The following is an 18,232-nucleotide window of genomic DNA, read 5'->3' as shown; positions in this document are numbered from 1 at the left end:
TTCAGTGTCTGTCTATGACAATGTAAATGATAATAAATATGCCAGTGCCACCCTCTTAGTGTCAATGTTTCCATGGTTTCCCTGTCTTGTGTCTTTGTTTTTCTTTACTTCCTTGTTGTCGTTCCATTCCTTAGTTTCATTTTCTCCACCCCTCTTTATTTTCATCTGTGTCTTGTTTAACTCATTAGTTCATGTATTTAAGCCCTGTGTAAGTTAAGTCCTGTTGCTGTTCATTGTAAGTCTAGCCTGTGTGCTTTTGTTAATTTGTTATCATGTATTCTCTGACTCTCCGTGTTGGTAATTTGACCCTGGACTGTTACAATGACACTGACTCTGCATTTGCCCATAATAAATGTCATATATATATATATATATATTTAATAATATCTAAAGATGTTTGACTGAACAATGAGTATACTGTACACTATTTTCATGAAGAGGATCTATCAGGGCTTGTCTTATTTTAGCATTAAAGCCTGTGAAAAAGAAAAGTTGGTGTCAAAACAATATTATTGTATCTCGTTAAAAGGAAATAATGAAATAACCTTAAAAATGTAAATACCCTTGACATTCATTTTTATATTAATTTGATGACATGCAATACCAACAAATATTAACCTATGCCAACTAGAAATATTTGTCTTGCCTAAAATATATAAATTATTAAAATATATATATTATTATTATTATTATTATTAGATATATTAAAAAGTCACAAACCATGCATTCCATCCATTGACATATTTTTATGTGTAAATTTATAATGTGGCAATTACAAATCCCCAAAACATATCAAACTTAATATTAATACTTAATGAATAAGTAAAGTGAGATTCATCATACTGTGAGTTTCCCATTTCCAAAAAGGATATTCATCTGTGTTTCTGAAGGTTTAAACAATCTTCCCTTGGATTTTTTTAAACTAAGACACTGCAGTAGAGTGCAGTGGAGCTTTTCAGTGTTAAAATGATAGATTGTATTGTGCACTTACAAATGATGGGAAACAACATTGTTAATAAGGTATGGAATTATTATTATTCTTTATTATACATGTGCCATAATGAAATCTATTAACAAGGACACAGTGTCTTTGATGTGAAGCACCACTTTCACATCCTGGTCCCACAGTCTATTGTCCCCATGCATATAAAAGTTACTAGACTGCCAGTAACATCACCTTGTGGAGAATTTCCTGCTCACTAACCATGAGTGAGTGCAATCAAATTTGCAATCAAGATAAATCTTACCATGGAATAACAAAGAAATAAGCAATCATAGAGTGTCATAGTGCACAGGGCACCTGGCAGGAGAGGCAAGCCTCTCCTCTGTCTCACACTCACACACACACACACACACACACACACACACACACACACACACACACACACACACACATACACAGCACACCTGCCCCGCTCCCAGTCACAGGATTATTAACCATGAGCTCCTGTGTCATATTTGTCCTCTCCCTATTTAGAGCCCACAGGTACCATCCACCAGTGTTTAGAGCCCACAGGCACCCTACTCCACTGTTTAGAGCCCACAGATACCCTCCTCCAGTGTTGTATGTGATTCACCGTCTGTGCCTCAGAAGACACCACTGCAGAGTAATCTGCTCTATCCTGGTGCCATGCTATAGGCCTTACTGCCAGCATATTTATCTTTTTGCTATAAGTTTAAATTTGCTGATAGACAATGCTGTGATAGTTCAATGCTGTGCTCTTTTTTTTGCTTAACTCATGAAGAATAAAGACTCTCCACAACTGTACTCATACCTCAATCCCTCCCTGCCACTGTCACATAGAGTATACATAAGAACCGATAATGTGATCAGATTGCTCATGTTTGATTGTTCACATGATGGTGGAGGTCACCGTCATGTATTTTCAATATTTTAGACATTTTCAAGTCATTAACCATTGAAGCCATAGCCAGATGAGCCAGACATTAAAACTTAGCTTAAGGAGGAAGAGTATTCAAGGATGAGGAAGAGTACTCAAAGATACTCTTTGTAAACTTGTAAACTTTGTAAGCTATCAAGAATGACTCAGGCAAGTGGTCAGCAAACTACCAAAAAGTTTTCCTGGGCATTTCCTCTTACTGCATTTGCAGACCAAAAGCATGCTGGGTTTCTGGGTCTGTACCAGGAAGACATACAGCAGGAGAAAAGAAGCACAGCAACAGCACACAAAACAAAAGCTGTTTGTAAGCACAAATCTAGGATCAGGTCCCATAAGAAGGTTGAGCTCCAAGACAAAAGGTAAAAACTCTGTCAGCACGTTAGAGAGACCACTATCAGCAACAACATCTAAAGGGCAAATCTTAATGGAGCTGCATGTAAGCTTTTCAGATTTAAATTTTATATAATACTATCACCATCCTAACAGTTGCAAAAATTAAATCAGCATTTCAAAAGTCCTTTTGTGACTAATTAATAAAAATGTATAGAATGTCATTAATTTATTTTTATATGAATGGTACAAGGACATAAACCAAAACAGAGAACTGGATTTCATTTCCTTTCAAAAGGTTTATAATCATTATTAATGACAGGATTTAGAAAAACAAGCCTTAAGTATAGTAATTTCTATTTCCTTAAACAAATAATCCAGGTCCTGTTTGCTAACATTTTTAAAAATGATTATTGTGATGCTTCACAAATTGGACTTGCATCTGTGTTTGTTTTCAGGGTTGCTAAAAGCAAAGGAAAAATATCTCCCTACTTTTTCCATTTGGTGTTAAGACCTCAGGACATTTAAAAGGATAATAAGCACAGGGAAAACTCACATCCAAACAGCAATTAATATATTTTAATTTAAAAAGTACACTTTCTAGAGGCACAAAATGCCATGTTTGTACAATGCAGTGTGTGTGTCAGTCAACAGCACCTGGTCAGTCAGAACTCTCCTAAAAGCACACTGAGCTAATCTCTGGCAGTGAGCTAATCCCTGGCACTGAACAGGCAGCATCTTGAAAAGATGCAGTAGCTGACCTTGTGTGCTTTAGCGGAGTGCCTGTTAGCCCACACCCTCCCACAATTACAGTTAACTGTCATTTAACAGGACAAAAAACCCACAACCCACAGTGGGAGAACCTTAGATATGATTAATTTTGGAACAAAATTAAGAAAGAATAAAAGGTGCTCTTTCCCTAATAGTCTTAAAATGTTTACTTTTTGCAGCACTACACTTACATGCATGTCTATTAATGAGGGAAAGGCAATATTTACCATGGGCATCAAAGAACTCTTCGTCTGAGTTATCTTCTGAGTCACGGGCAATACTCTGCATCCTCCATTCTGAGATACTGTGGCGGGATGGACTCACTCATATAGAAAAAAAACAACATTTCCTTAGGATATGTTGTAAACAAAATCTCACAGAAGTTACATATTAGATAGATACATTTATATTACATGAACATCAAATAGCATTTTATACAGAAGAATAAAAATCTGTTCACATATTCCAACATTACAGAAATTTGACCTAATCAAATCAAGGATGTAATAATGGATTTTGATTTATACACTCTTATAGAGAGAGTGGTCTGGCATTACAATAGTACCGTATGTCACGGTAGACCTGCCATCCAGCAGGAGAGACATGTCCACTCCTTCACATGTCCACTTACAGAACCTGCCCCGGTCCCAATCACCAGTCTATTAATGCTATTCACATGTTCCTTTTTTCCTGTTCCTATTTAAGCCCACAGGTTCCTTACGTCAGCGCTGCACATTGTCAGATGACAGTGCTACCTACTGCTCTTCCTCACAGTGCAAGCCTGCATCCTAACCATTTCTGTTTCCTTTTTACCGCTGTGTTGCAGCCTGTTACTTTGTATCGTTTGAATCATGGAGAATAAAGACTCCTTTACTTTACCCTCACCTCTCTCTCCCTCTGTGCAAGCAGCGTCACACCATATTTCTCCAGCAAGACATTTCTTTGTCAGAACATTTAGTCAGAACAAATGAAACTCACATATTTACAATGTAGAAATATTCAATATACTCACTACTGAACATAAAACCAGAGATGAACAACATTTGATATGTTATTTTAGTGTAACCTAATCTTATTGTGTTAATTTGATGAACCTCAATTGCTCAAGTTGTACTCGGTCATAATTGAAAGTTGCTTTGGATAAAAGCATCAACTAAATGCCATAATTTTAAATGTAAATATGTTCAAGACAAGTGGGAGTTGGAGTGATGTCCAATTTCATAATGCTCAGAAGTCAGGCAGCCAGAAGATACAGCCTGAAAACATGGCTTTCTAAGGCTCAGAACTTGATAAGAAACTAAAGAAAACTCAAAACAAGACCACCAAGATTACCAAGAAGTACATTACCAAACAGATTATCAAGAAGTACAAGAACATGAGGGATTAGGAAAACATACAGTGCCCTCCCCCCATCAAGAGAGGAGAACAAGACTGATAGATATAAAAAATAAATAACAAAGGGGGAACTAGACACAGGTAAAAACAAAGAAGGGCGGGAATGCAAAGTGTGAGACAGAGACGAGAATGAAACTGCACTGCACCTGTCGGAACTGCCATGTCAGACGGGGAAAACCATGACATGTTAATGTTATACATGCTTTACCATTCATCTTTTTTATACAATTTCATATACCGAATGTTTACTGTAGAAATAACATAATAATATTAATAAAATTTTTGTTCAGCATAAACACATTTGGCTATGCTAATTTTCTAAGAGTTAGATGAAACATTTTGAATTTATCTGATAGGCAGGCTTTGGCTGACATTGCGCATGTGTGTACTTTCACATGTCATGAAATCTGATGATTCATCATATTAATCGTAGGACAGTAAATATCCAAGCATAATATTGTACAAGGCTCTGACAATCAAAAAAAAAAAAAAAAAAATCTGAAGGAAACCCAGACTATGGTGTGAAAGCAAGGCTAAAGATGAAGACTTGCTTAATTATCCAATTCAAGACACTCATATAACAGGCTCATTAACTATTTATTATTTATTACTATTTATTAACTATTCATATATTTGTTATTTTACCTTTAACACATGACTAATAGAGAAAAATATTTTTTAATAAAACCATAAGGCACAATAACCCCAACAAACACATACACACATGCACACACACACCTCCTCTCTTAGATGATCTAGAAGATCTGGATGATGTGGACCACTGTTTGGTGAGTGTGCTCCTCGCCTGCAGGGTGTCCACCACCTTAGCCTCGTCTCCTGGGCTAAGACTCAGTTTCTCCTGCACTTCCTGGCTCTTCTCAGGGAAGGAGCTTCCTGTGCAACTAGTGTCCGTCTCCTCCTCAGCATACTGTGCCATTTTCTGCGCCAGGGCCAACTGAGTCTCCAGCTCCAGTTGCCGGATATCGTCCATAGTCAGGCCATACCACTCATCCTGCCAGCACCATGCCTGTCTGTGGGCACGTACCATCACCTTTCTCAGACCTGCAAAACAGATGAAAAAAATTAACTTTCAACATGAATACACAGTTTAATTATTTGTTTGCTAGTTGGTTACTGCTCTAGTTTTATATGCAGTACAGTCAGTACTAAAACAACTGGAAGCATGGATTAAAAACATTTAAAAATCAGGCTGAAGTTAATCTAAATATAATTAAGAAAGCATTTTATGTGTTTGAAGCATAAAATGTTTGGTACTACACCATATGCTGGGATATGCAGACAGTGAAACATGGTGAGTTACATCACTGGTGTCTAGCCAGGAATACTGAATGTCTTCTCTGTCTATATGCACAACTTAAAAGATGAAATTGATGAAATTGATGAAACTGTTTATTCAGCAAGAGAGTGACTGAATGCTCTTTGCCAGCAAATATGTGAATGTATATCTATTTTAGGCAACATTATTTCAATATATACATTCGTCTGTATCATCCTAGTCAAAACAAATACACACCAACATCATGGATGAAGCGTTCAATTTTAGACTGCATGCCCCAATATCTAAACTCCACTTTGCAAAGTTTGTAGGCACACATGATTGGAGACTTGCTGGGATCGTGGACAAACTCTTCAATCCAATCATCGCTCAGGGGGCCCCGGCTGGTTTTGACAGAGAGGTATATACGCGGGTCCTCTTCTGCTTTATACTCATGAGGTGGAATCGGGTCCTTCACTATGTCAATAGGATCTGGACAAGAAAAAGTCTGACTTATAACAATATGAAAGGTACCACACTTTTTTTCATATTCAGTACCATGCACTGCTCATAAAAACAAACAAAAAAGCAAAAAAAAAAGTTTTTGGAAATATATTTTATATACCTAATTGCAAAATCCTACAACAAAAAGTGATAACCATACAACAACCTTGGAATTAAACAAAACAAACAATTTTAACCCTGTTATTTTCAGAACAGTAGATGTCAATATGACAATATTTGAAAAGTTGTGAGTGACAGTTTACCCTGGCTAGCAGTCTCTGCCTAGTGGTGTTGGTCACCACGTAGCTTTTGATTATGTTGTGTTTCAACTTTCATGTGTTTTGGTTTCTATCATGTCCCCAGTTAGATGCCAAACATGCCACCTGTGTGTTATTATGCCTTTTTCTTCCACATAAAACTGCTTTGTCGAATATAGACGTTATGTTGGGTTTATTTCATTTTTCAATTGAGCACTAATTTCCTTTTTTTCATTAAATCCTTATCTTGAATTCCTCTTTCCTTTTTTTAACATTGATGTGATAATAATTCATCTAATAATCTAATTAATATACTGATAATAATCAGTCTATTATTACATCGCCTGGTCCTACAACGTGCTCTAAAATATTGTCAGAACAGAATCTTTCATCTGGGGTAACCTCCCCACTTGCCAACAGCCTGCCATCATATAAAGGGTACTGGCAGTATTAGCAAAAATGGTTTGGATTCTATATAAAGGCAGACACCAAACAGGAACAGATAGCTTAACATACCCACAGTCCTTTGCCGTCTCTCTGCTGGAGACATATTAAAAACATCTGGCTGGTTTCCTGTATCAGATTTGTAATATGTCTCAATGTCAATAGAAAACTTCTCAACGAATGGACAAGTGTACCTATGAAGATAAAATGACAAAGAAATAATGAGAAGATTAAAACCCTTCAGTCTTATTTTAGACCCTCCACTCTCACATTTCTGCATGTACTTTACCCTGAGATCTTTAGCTCAATATGAACATGGAAAAAATACATGATATAGTTACATGATCAGTGACTAGCCACCATATTAATTGGAGCAGTTTTAATGAGGGAACAGATGAGATAACAATGAGTCAAACCCATGGGATACATGGACAAGAAAAGAAACAGGCACATACAGAGAATATATCCTAAATCCAAGAGTCACAGAGGCAGGTACTGCTGGAGCCCCTGACCAAGGCCTGACGTTGTGCAAGTATACAGATAGGCGTTCCAGGAGTCACTGTGCGCGAGTATATGGATAGGCGTTCCGGGACTCACCATGTGCAAGTATATAGATAGGCGTTCCAGGAACCACCGTGTGTGAGTATATGGATAGGTGCTCCAGGACTCACCGTGTGTGAGTATATGGATAGGCGTTCCAGGACTCACCGTGTGTGAGTATATGGATAGGCGTCCCAGGACTCACCGTGTGCGAGTATATGGATAAGCATTCCAGGACTCCTCCTCTACCCTGAGGGCTGCTTTGGGCAGAATGGAACGGAACCAGCCAGGGATGTGCATGCCGATGTGATACACCTTATGTGTGTACTGGCCGCTTCCTCCGGGCCCATTTGTGTAGGGCCGATTCTCCAGGATCTCCACGCCACTGCCCTCACCACAGCTCTCCTCACGACTTTTTTTCTGAACACAGTTAATGACCCACAGGTGATTATTTGTATGAATATACATAATATGATACAATGTAACAGCGCTTTTTTTTTAGTTCTCATGCACCCTAAAGTTGTTCTGTTTCACATAAACACATAATTTGTCCAACAAAATCTCAAAAATGTAAAACACATGAAAAGCCCATATTGCATACAATATATGTTTTATTCATTCATTTCATTTATTTATAATTGTCCATTTACACCATTTACATGGAAAAAGTGATTTTACAAACTATATTGCTGGTAATTAATATTACTTGGAAATCTGTCCTGCTCTAAACCCTATTAGTACTAGTACTTTGTTGTAGTGGACAGATGATCAGGCATACCTTATTTACCTAGACTGGTACACACGGGTACAATAGATATCCAAAAGCAGGATTGGACATCCATGCACTAAGAGACTGCACTGTGATTAGACGTCCATGGGCTAAGAAACTGCATTGTGATTGGACATCCATGGGCTAGGACACTGCATTGTGATTGCAAGCCATTGCAAAGGCAAGATGTTGTCACCAGGAATTAATTAAAATTTAAGAGCATTATTCTGCTTAATAAAATAGGAATGCACAAACAAGACAAAAATTGGATTCATGGACAATGATTCTTTTTATTCAAGATTTTCTTTTACCTGAAATATTACCTGAAAAGTGAAATATTACCTGAAAAGTTTTCAGTTTGAGCCTAGGTAATCTCTGTCCACAAAATTTTACACTGTTACTTTATCTGAAGTAAGTTCAGTATTTAATCAGTTCTATATGTGTCACAGAAGGCCCCTCCCACCACAAGTCATGTGGTACGGCCCACCGTGTGCAGGGGATTTATATTTGTACTGTTTGTAACCAGTACAGAATGTCTATCTATCTATTTAAACCCGTCAGTGTGTGCATTGTTGTTGATCACTGTCACTACGTGTGTTAATTCTGAGCTCCTGTAGCCGTAACGTTAGTCTGTGTAGTCATGTGTTAATGTGTATGTGTTCATTGTTTAATGTTTAGTGTAGTGTCACGTTCATTGTAAGTGTTGTATGAATGCCACATTCCTGCCCCATGCCCTGCGGCACTTGGGCCAGCAGCGTTACATTATGCAGTTTCACACAAAGGTTTGGTCATTCTAAATGACCATGTTTACAGCAAATGAGCCATAAAATTGAAAGTAACAATACTGAATACCAGATTGGGACTGGCTATTTAGTGGCCATTACTTTAGGCAAATGGGTGAGGATTAACCACTGCTGTTGACATAAAAATGCAAAACGTAGCATCATCATGTTTGATCACCATGGGCAGGAAATCATTCAGCATGATACAGCCTGTTACACTGAGGTAACTGTAAAAATGGTACTATGAGATATCTGTATTTGTGCACGCCTTTTAAGCTACCTGCATTAGAATAAATAAATCAATAAAGCTTCTGGGACTGTCTGATCTTGGCATCGTGTTTATTCAAAACCAGGTAATGGCTTTAGAAAAGACACCTATCTAACATTTGCCTGTGCCAAACTATGAAATCCCACTATTTGACTTTTTAGTTAGTTTTTTTCATTATGTTATTATTTACTGGACTGGGAATTAAAATGAAAGGCCAATATTTGACCATTCCAAACCCATTGTCACATATTAGCGAAAACAGACACTAAATTAACAAAAAATATTACCAAATAATTACAACATTTCATTGCTGGAAAATATGGCTGATGATATGCAAGTAGAGCAGACTAATACATGATGTTTTGCAAGTATATACTGCCCAATTTCCAGTATATTTCAGTGATTCTTGATCTTTGAGAGGAGTGTAAGATGTCCCTGTGTGAGCTAAACAAGGAAGAAAAGGGGGGAAATTACTATAGGACTACTAGAGCAAAGGAGGAGAGGAATGGGAGTTGTCCAAGTAAAACTGCCTCATTAGCCTTGACAGGCCTTTTATTAGTACAGCAACCATCTCTCAACAACAGAACTGGCTCAACAGATTTAACACAGAAACACTTGTAGACATTTCATTAGCTTGTTGACAAGTGCCGCTGAGCACCTCTGACACAGACCATAAGTCGAACACATTGATATACACAAAGAACACACACAGAGAGCTTTCACACACCAGGATTGATTCAGTTGAAAAATCTGATTTCTAACCATGGTTTAAAGATGATTTTTAAAGTTTTAAACCTGTGACTATACAGGTTTCAGAGCAGGATTCAAATATAATGTTACAAATCAAGAGAATAAGTGAAAAATAGTAGTCAATAGTCAAAAAGGAGAAGCGAGAGAAAAGAGCAGGGTCACACCCCTCACCATCACAACAGGTGAACAAGATTTCTTTTGCTGCCATGGCAACACTCAGTGCATTAAGAGAAGACTCGTATATTCCTGCTCCCTTTCTATCTCTATTTCACTGCACAGTCCTCCCACTCACCCTCTTCCTTCTAGTCTCTCATTCTCTCTTCCACTTGCACTCACTTCCTCTTTTCTTGTGAGCAGCGAGTGTGGAGGAGACATAACCAGAGGCATGCTGCCACTAATGTCATGGTTGTCAGGGTAACAGTGGTACTGTGATATGGGAATGGGTCATCATGGGTCAATGGGGGTACAGGTCAGAAAACAGACTTTTTATGTTCTTCATCAAATAAATACCAGATTTCAGATGCCTGGGGAACCTTAGAAAAGGCATAAGCTGAACAGAACTCTTTTACGAGAGTTGTTATTCATAATGAATCAGTCCTGTGAAATGCACAGATATCTATAGCTTACCTACAGACTGATTCAGGCCTGAGTTATTGAAATATATATTGCAGGAATATATCAAGTCATCATTTTTTGTTTTTCCAAGTGGGAAAAAAAGTCATACCAATCTCACAACATTTAGCAGGCACTTTTATCCAAAGCACCTTACAGTTATTACTGAAGACAACTTGAGCAATTGAGGGTTAAGAGCCTTGCAGTTAGGGGCCCAACTGTTGCAATTTGTTGGTGGGGCTTGAACTGGCAACTTTCCAATTACTATTCGAGTATCTTAACTACTGAGCTCCCACTGCAACAGCAATGCCATTATCCTGTAAGATTGTCACTGTCAATGCAGATACATAGTGAAACATGCTTTGTCCCATAGTGATAAATCTGGTCTAAGCACTTATATTTAGAAATCTGTGTCTTACCCACCACTAAATGAACTTGCACCGTGTATGGTAAAAGTAAAAATAAATAAAATTATAACAACAAAAAACAACAACGTTTACAAGACTAAAGCATTTAATTTTTTTCCTTCCATTGCCTTACAGTCAGTGTCTCTCTTACTGAGATATTTACTGCCTTAATCATCACCTGCTTAGTTCTCAGCTTTACTGTATCTCTGTCTTTTGGACAGAGAATCTTTTGGACAGAGGTCCTTCATCATATGTGCAAGTAAAGTGCTTCTGAATTAGTATGAGGAGCCAGTTTATATATGAAAAAGTAGATGTTTAAATCAGAACATTCATTCCATGGGATTCTAAAGTTCCAAGAATGTAGATAGCAGTTTTAATTGTCTGAGATAGAGCTTATGTATTTTGCACTTTTAGGCATCAGCATTGATCCCTGTATTTCAATAGTATTCTAGCTCATTAATATATTGGACTCTAACGTACTGTACTGGCTAAGATGTATTCTATGAGTAAATGAAAAGGCACTTTTGTAAGTCGCTCTCAATAAGCGCGTCTGCTAAATGCCGTAAATGTAGATGATTCTTTCACTTTAAGTTTCCTAATTTCACTGCTGCCATAGCAACAACTGGCAATGCAAACGGTTTGAATATACTGAAGCCACATTGTAATTAACTTCGTGAATAAAAAAAAACAGAAAGCAAGTACTTGATTAGTTTGGCTATTATTTCTCCTCTCCTGGTCTGTTTCTGTAGGTTTCTGCTGCTCTTTCTCTTTTCCCCTACACTGAATTGCCTTTAATTCTCACGCAAACTTGAAACGTCATTGTTTTTTTAAAGAACGGATTATAAACAATTCACCGTTAGTCGTGGATATAGCAGTGAACAATGCTAAATGCCGTTTTGTCTGGTTTGAATGCTCTCACTACAAGGTAGGCCGCCTGTTCCCCACACTTATTTTTCAAAATGATAGCAATGGAAATCACACGTGTGTATTTTTTGCATTTGAACATATTCCACTAAATAACTAAACTACTGGTTTATTTTCAATAAAAAATGGGATCCGTATCGATATATGGCTACATTCAAATCCATTTAATAACTGCAATTGAACATAATAGTTTTACCCGTTAATGGGAATAAAACTCCACAGTTAAACTCTGCAGCGGTGTATAAAGTGTGCACAGACTAGACCAGCTGTTATCATGTGACCTGGTAAAACATCCTAGCTGTTACCACATGCGCTGTGCTATTTTCAGGCTGGTTCTATGATGGTATCTGATCGATTTCCCTAAAAAAAAAATCTTCACCGATATCTGATCCAGCTTTTTACTGATATCGGCCCCATTCCGATACGTGATATCTATTTGTAAGAACAGACTTTTGAAGAAGTCATTGCACGTTACCTGGATCATGTAGAGCTGAGCGATGCGGTACTCCTCCACACTCAGAGGCATGGGGATACGATATTCCTTAATTAGCATCCTGGAAACTGTAAGCGAGGAACGTTCTGAAAAGGTGGCAGGGGCAAGAAGAGAGAAAAGAAGGGAGAGAGAAGGTTAGGTGTCAAATTGTCATCCTTGCCAAAAAAGACAAAGAGGAGACAGTTACTGAATATATATTGCATAATTTCAGATAGACCCCATGGGGGCTTGAGCACCAATGGTATTATCCTGTATAAGGGCTTCTTTGGTCAGCCAAAGGTATTTATGATATATATGGTCATTTATATGGCCCCTGATGTATTTATGATATAAATATATATGTTCATTTATATGGCATCTGATGTGCAGCATGAGTGCAGTAGAGACCTGTCTCTCAAACCGTTGCCTCTGATAAATGGGTTTGGAAAAGCACTGCTCAGTCTTGACCCGGGAATACAGTGGAATATGAGTTTCATTGCTCTTGGATGACCCTCCTCATGCCACTTCAATTCCTAACTAAGCACTTTATGAACATTTTCCCCTTTATACATAATCAAAAAATCTGTTTTTTAAATGTTAATTCTTAGTTTCTTTAAAATTGTAATTTCTATTTATTTAAATTACTGAAGAATTGTCCAGTTGGTTAGTGCATCAATATTAGCCCACCCATAAGCAAGGTATAAAGCTGTTATTGATATAACCTGTGACGTGCGGAGGAAAAGCAGGATGCAGGGACGAGCCATGTCTAACACAATGAACATTTATTTAATACAAAGACAACAATGCGGTTAGTAAACTAAGCTGGTTCAAACATCGACAACACCTATACTCAGACACAAGACTTATATACATGCACACTAATGACACACAATATGGAGCAGGTGTGAAACACAGGGAGGGTGTGGCCATACAGAAACACACACACACACATACACACACAGGGAGACGTCTGGGGGAGGGGCCGTACGGTGACAGAGACCCTCCCCAACGGCGCGACTCCGGGTGCGCCTGCCTATCGGGCTACGGCCCTGAAGCCCACGCCGAACGGCAAGGCCAAAGGACTGAGTGACCCAATACGGGCCGGCATGAGCAGGACAGCAGGGGGAAAGACCAAGACAACAACAGACACAGGGATGGACACACTGATGGGAACAGGTACTGACATAAAGGGAGACAAGGCAACAGGTACTGTGATCAAGACAGGGATCGGGACAGGTACAAAAACAGGATTATATAAATGGCTATTAAACAGTTCAGGGAATGTAGCAGGAGCCCCAGCTAATCCCCCAGTCAGCTGGGTCTGAATCCTCCTTGGCTGGACGGGATCCTCTCTCCCCAATGTGTGTGGGGGTGGCTGCTCCGGCTTCGGCGCATGTGCTTCCCGAAATGCTTCAGCTGATTGGCCCATCTCGGGAGCAGGCAGCGGTGACACTGCCTTCTTGCCTTTGCATGGCTTCGACTTGGGCGCCTGAGCTCTGGGACTGCGAGCCTTCACGGAGAGAGTGTACTCATCTGAGGACGATACCTCCCCGCAGGCCCCATTGGGCCGCATGCTAATTCCGGAGCGGAGCCTCCTGGATGGAGCCTTAAGTGGTACCTTCCGTCAGGGACGTGTAGGACTCCACGCAGTCCTCCCCTGGACTACACCCAGGGCCCCCCCCCAAATTTTCCAGGAGCACTCTCCCCTGTCGTTGCGTTACCGAGAGTGCCCAGGAATATAGAGGGATTCCCCATAAGGGCTCGGGAGGAATGGCTATGCCCCTTCTTCCCCTTCTTTTTCTTCTTGTTAGTTTTTCCCGGCATCCTTCGGCGTTCAATGTTTCTGTGACGTGCGGAGGCAAAGCAGGACAAACTATGTCTAACACATTGAACATTTATTTAATACAAAGACAACAATGCGGTTAGCGAACTAACCTGGTTCAAACATCCATCGACAACACAAGACACAAGACTTATGTACATGCATACTAACGACACACAATATGGAGCAGGTGTGAAACACAGGGAGGGCGTGGCCATACAGACGAACACACACACACACACACACACACACACACACACACACACAATACCCAAAAGGTCCTGCCCACATTCAGAAATTTAATATGAAGTTCAGTGACAGCTATATTGCTATGTGCTGCCATGCAGGACTATACCAACCACACACTGAATATCCCAAGAACACAGAAGGCCAGCAGTGGTGGTATTCTAACAATTTATGGTGCCCATGATGTTTTACTTGCTATCTTTTTCCAAATGAGTAAAAGTATGGGAACAAAACAGCAAGTAAGATGGTGGGTGTAAATAGGTAGAAACTACTTACAAGAGAAGAAACACACATGACCAGCCTGGTCATGTGGAATAATTGCCTAAACCGAACACATCAAGCTGCTTTTGATGTCTTTGATACCAATTGAAAGGAGCAGTGGTAGCTCAGTGGTTAAGGTACTTGACTTGTAATCGGAAGGTTGCTGGTACAAGCCATGCCACTGGTGGGTCCCTTAGAAAAGGCCATAACCCTCAATTGTTCAGGTTGTACTCAGTCATAATTGTAAGTTGCTTTGGATAAACATGTAAGCAAGCGAGGGAACTCCTGAGATATCTAATAGATATCACCATGTGTCTGGTACATCAGGGACAGGGTTTTAGCGGTTATGAGTCTGCCCCCTGATGGAAATTAAGGGAACTTCCTTGAGTTTATGAAGATGTTTGCACACTGTGACAGCATTATGACCTTCCATGTGGATACACTTTCAAAAATGATTCTTCAAAAAGTAGGCCTTAAGTGCCACTTCTATCCAACAAAATTCAAAAAGACATCATTAATGCACTGAGCATATTGTTTCAGGAGAGAAACACAAAAGAAAATCAGAGGAGCAGAAATTTAAAAATATGTCATCTTATTAGAGGAGACCACCGATGCCTCTCATCAAAAGCAGGTGCAATACATACATGAAATAGAGGTAAAGGAAAGGTTTGACCAGGTCTGTAATGTAGATGCAACCGCAGGTCAAGACTTGGAGAATGTAGTTCTCTCTGCTCTCCAAATTAATAGTCTAGAAATTAAGATGTTAAAATGTGTGGCCACACACAAAAGGGTAGAAGGGTGCTGACATTTACATACACACTGTTCATACACACATTTTGCACACATCATGCATTCATCATACATACTTTGTACCATTGCAAAACAAACCCTAACTAGGCACTGTATGTGAGACAGTGCAGAATGAGTGGAGTGTCAGTAGCAGTAGTGTCATTACATATTGTCAAAGCTATTTTACACGACATTGCCATGACATGACAAATGCTCAGTAATGGGGGTTGTATGAGTAGCTGTATGTAGAGAGGGTGGGATTGTCCATGTGAGTGTGGATATCTGTGAGTACAGGGCATACTGGAGTATTACTGGCTGTTTAGCAATCTGATGACCTACAGAAAGAAACTGTCCCTGAGGCAGTTGGTTCTGGTATGTATGCTTCAGATGGCAAAAGGGAGAACACAGTGTGGCCTTGGTGGTGGGATCTCTTATAATCCTCTTGGATTTCCTCAGACAGCACTTGGTGTACAACTCCAGGAGTGATGGGAGTTCAACGCCAGTGATGTGTTGGTCTGTCCACCACCCTCTGCAGAGCTTTCTAGTCTAGAATGGTGCAGTTCTTATACCAGGTGATGATGCAACCTGGCAGGATGCTCTCCACAGTGCTTGTGTATAATGTCTTGAGGATGTGGGGGTTCATACAAAATCTCTATAACCTCCTGAGGTAGAGATGAGAGATGCGCCTTCTTTACCACACAACCCATATGAGTGGTCCATGTCATGTTTACACTGAAGAACCTGAAGCTGCTCAACTATAATTCCAATGATGGTAATGGCCATGTGTTCCCTTTCCTGTTTCCTGTTGGTCTTCCTGACATTGAGTGAGAGCTTATTCTCCTGCACCAGTGTGTCAGGGAACTGACATCAGAGATCAGGCCTACAATTGTGTCATCAGCAAATGTAATGATGATGTTGGAGCTGTGTGTGGCTATACAGTCATGGGTGTAAAAGGAGCAGTGGAGACGACTGAGCACGTAGCCCTGGGGTCAGTGAGGAAGAGGTGATACTGCCCATACTTAGTGACAGCCTGACAGGTTCAGGTTCTAGCTACACAGAGAACTGTTCAGACATAGAGCAGGTAGCTTTAAGCCAGGTTTTGAGGGGAATATGGTGTTGAATGCTAAATTGTAATCCAAAAACAGCATTCTCATATATATATTCCTTTTATCCAGATTAAAAAGTGCTAGGGCTATGTCACCATCAGTGGATCTGTTGTCTGTAGGCAACTGAAAGGGAATCATGGTGGCAGGAACTGAGGTGCAGATGAATTATCTACCCAACCTCTCAAAGAATTTGTTTATGATGGAAGTTAGAGCTACAGGGCATCAGTCATTCAGATAGGTTACAGTGGTTGTCTTTGGTACTGGAACATTAGTGACTAGTTTGAAAAGTTAGAGGTTGAAAATGTTGGAAATGCATCTGGAAATGTCATCTGGACTGGCTGCTTTGCATGTATTTATTTGCTTAAAGCAGAGACATTTCCTTTGTGGGGGCAGGGTTTCTTTCAGGGGGTTCAGCATGATCTGTTTCAAAATGTGCATAAAAATTGTTTAGTTCGTCCAGGAGCGTGGTGGTAGTTTTAGTCATGCAGTGCATTTTGAAGTTTGTTATATTGCTTAGCCCCCGCCACATTCTCCTTGTACAGGTGTGGTTGAACTGTCCTTCCACATTAGCCATGGACATATGCTTAGCTGCTTTTACAATCTTGTGGAGAACATAGCTGGCTTTTTTATACTCCTCTGGGTCGCCGGACATTGTGCGTTCTTGCTACTAAGCCACAGTTACTGGTTAGAATAAACACGGACAGTTTTTGTGGATATAGCATCGTCTATGCATATCTTGATGAATCCGGTGACCGAGTCAGTGTGCTCATCAATTTTGTTGTTCGAGGCTATCTGGAACATTTTCCAGTCTGTGATCGAAACTTAGAGACTGACTGGTCTGACTAGAACCTCCCTAATAGTGGGTGCCACTGGCTTCAGCTTCTGTCTGTAGGCAGGCAGGAGCAGGAAGGAGGAGTTTTCTGATTGGCCAACCAGGGGGTGGGGGAAGCCCCTTTTCTGCAATCTACGTTGCTTCCTCAGCCACATCGCCCAAATGAATGGAGCATCTCAACTGTTTGTAAACAATGTATCAGCACCGAGAGATTCAAAGCTTGGTTTTTGGTTAATAAACGCTGATCTGAAGTCCAGAAGCATTTGTTGGTCATATACAAACGTGCTAACAATGTTTAGTGCAAAAAAGCAACAAATAAAAACACAATAAATAAAATACTGCTAAATATAGAGGGAGCTCACAATGTGGCAGCCATACTTGATGCCATATTGGAACTCACAAATGTGTATTACACGTTCTTGGACACAATGACTCAGAAACTACATGGGCAATTCAACGTTGTTGAACATGGAATACCTACTGCCAGGAAAAGTCATTCTTTTTATTCGTTCACAGTTCTTGGCAACTGGGTTAACGATGATTAAGATGCTTAAGATGATAAAGATCTATGCTACATTGCCTGGTTCCACAGTGGAGAGATCAATTTCCAAGTGAAATCTAATAAAAAAGAAAAACTCAGATGCCGCTGTAGAGAAGAGAAGCTCTTAGACTTTCTTTGGCCACTGAAAAACACATTCAAGTAAATCACAGTGAGGTCATCAAAATATTCAATAATATAGATCCAAGGAACATGCTCTTATGATGTCATGTGAT

General features: G+C 39.7%; 1 protein-coding gene across 7 annotated transcripts in view; it reads right to left on the bottom strand.

Moving 5' to 3' along the window:
* LOC113581620 (membrane-associated phosphatidylinositol transfer protein 2-like) overlaps positions 1–18,232 on the bottom strand; it is a 60,413-nt gene that overhangs the window by 22,283 nt on the left and 19,898 nt on the right. For all 7 annotated transcript variants that reach the window (XR_004775978.1, XM_035525981.1, XM_035525977.1 and 4 more), the window contains exons 2-7: positions 12,406–12,509; positions 7,624–7,838; positions 6,951–7,072; positions 5,932–6,165; positions 5,136–5,459; positions 3,230–3,325 (exon numbers count right to left, since the gene is read on the bottom strand). Coding sequence is in view for 6 of the 7 variants with exons in the window: in XM_035525981.1 (XP_035381874.1) it covers positions 3,230–3,325; positions 5,136–5,459; positions 5,932–6,165; positions 6,951–7,072; positions 7,624–7,838; positions 12,406–12,483 (1,069 nt within the window). In the remaining variant the exon portion in view is untranslated. The remainder of the gene's footprint in view (positions 1–3,229; positions 3,326–5,135; positions 5,460–5,931; positions 6,166–6,950; positions 7,073–7,623; positions 7,839–12,405; positions 12,510–18,232) is intronic.

Source organism: Electrophorus electricus, chromosome 5 (assembly GCF_013358815.1).
Source record: "Electrophorus electricus isolate fEleEle1 chromosome 5, fEleEle1.pri, whole genome shotgun sequence".
NCBI classification, from domain to species: Eukaryota; Metazoa; Chordata; class Actinopteri; order Gymnotiformes; family Gymnotidae; genus Electrophorus; species Electrophorus electricus.
Note: the sequence above shows the minus strand (reverse complement) of the source record. Positions and strands in the feature narration are given on the sequence as shown.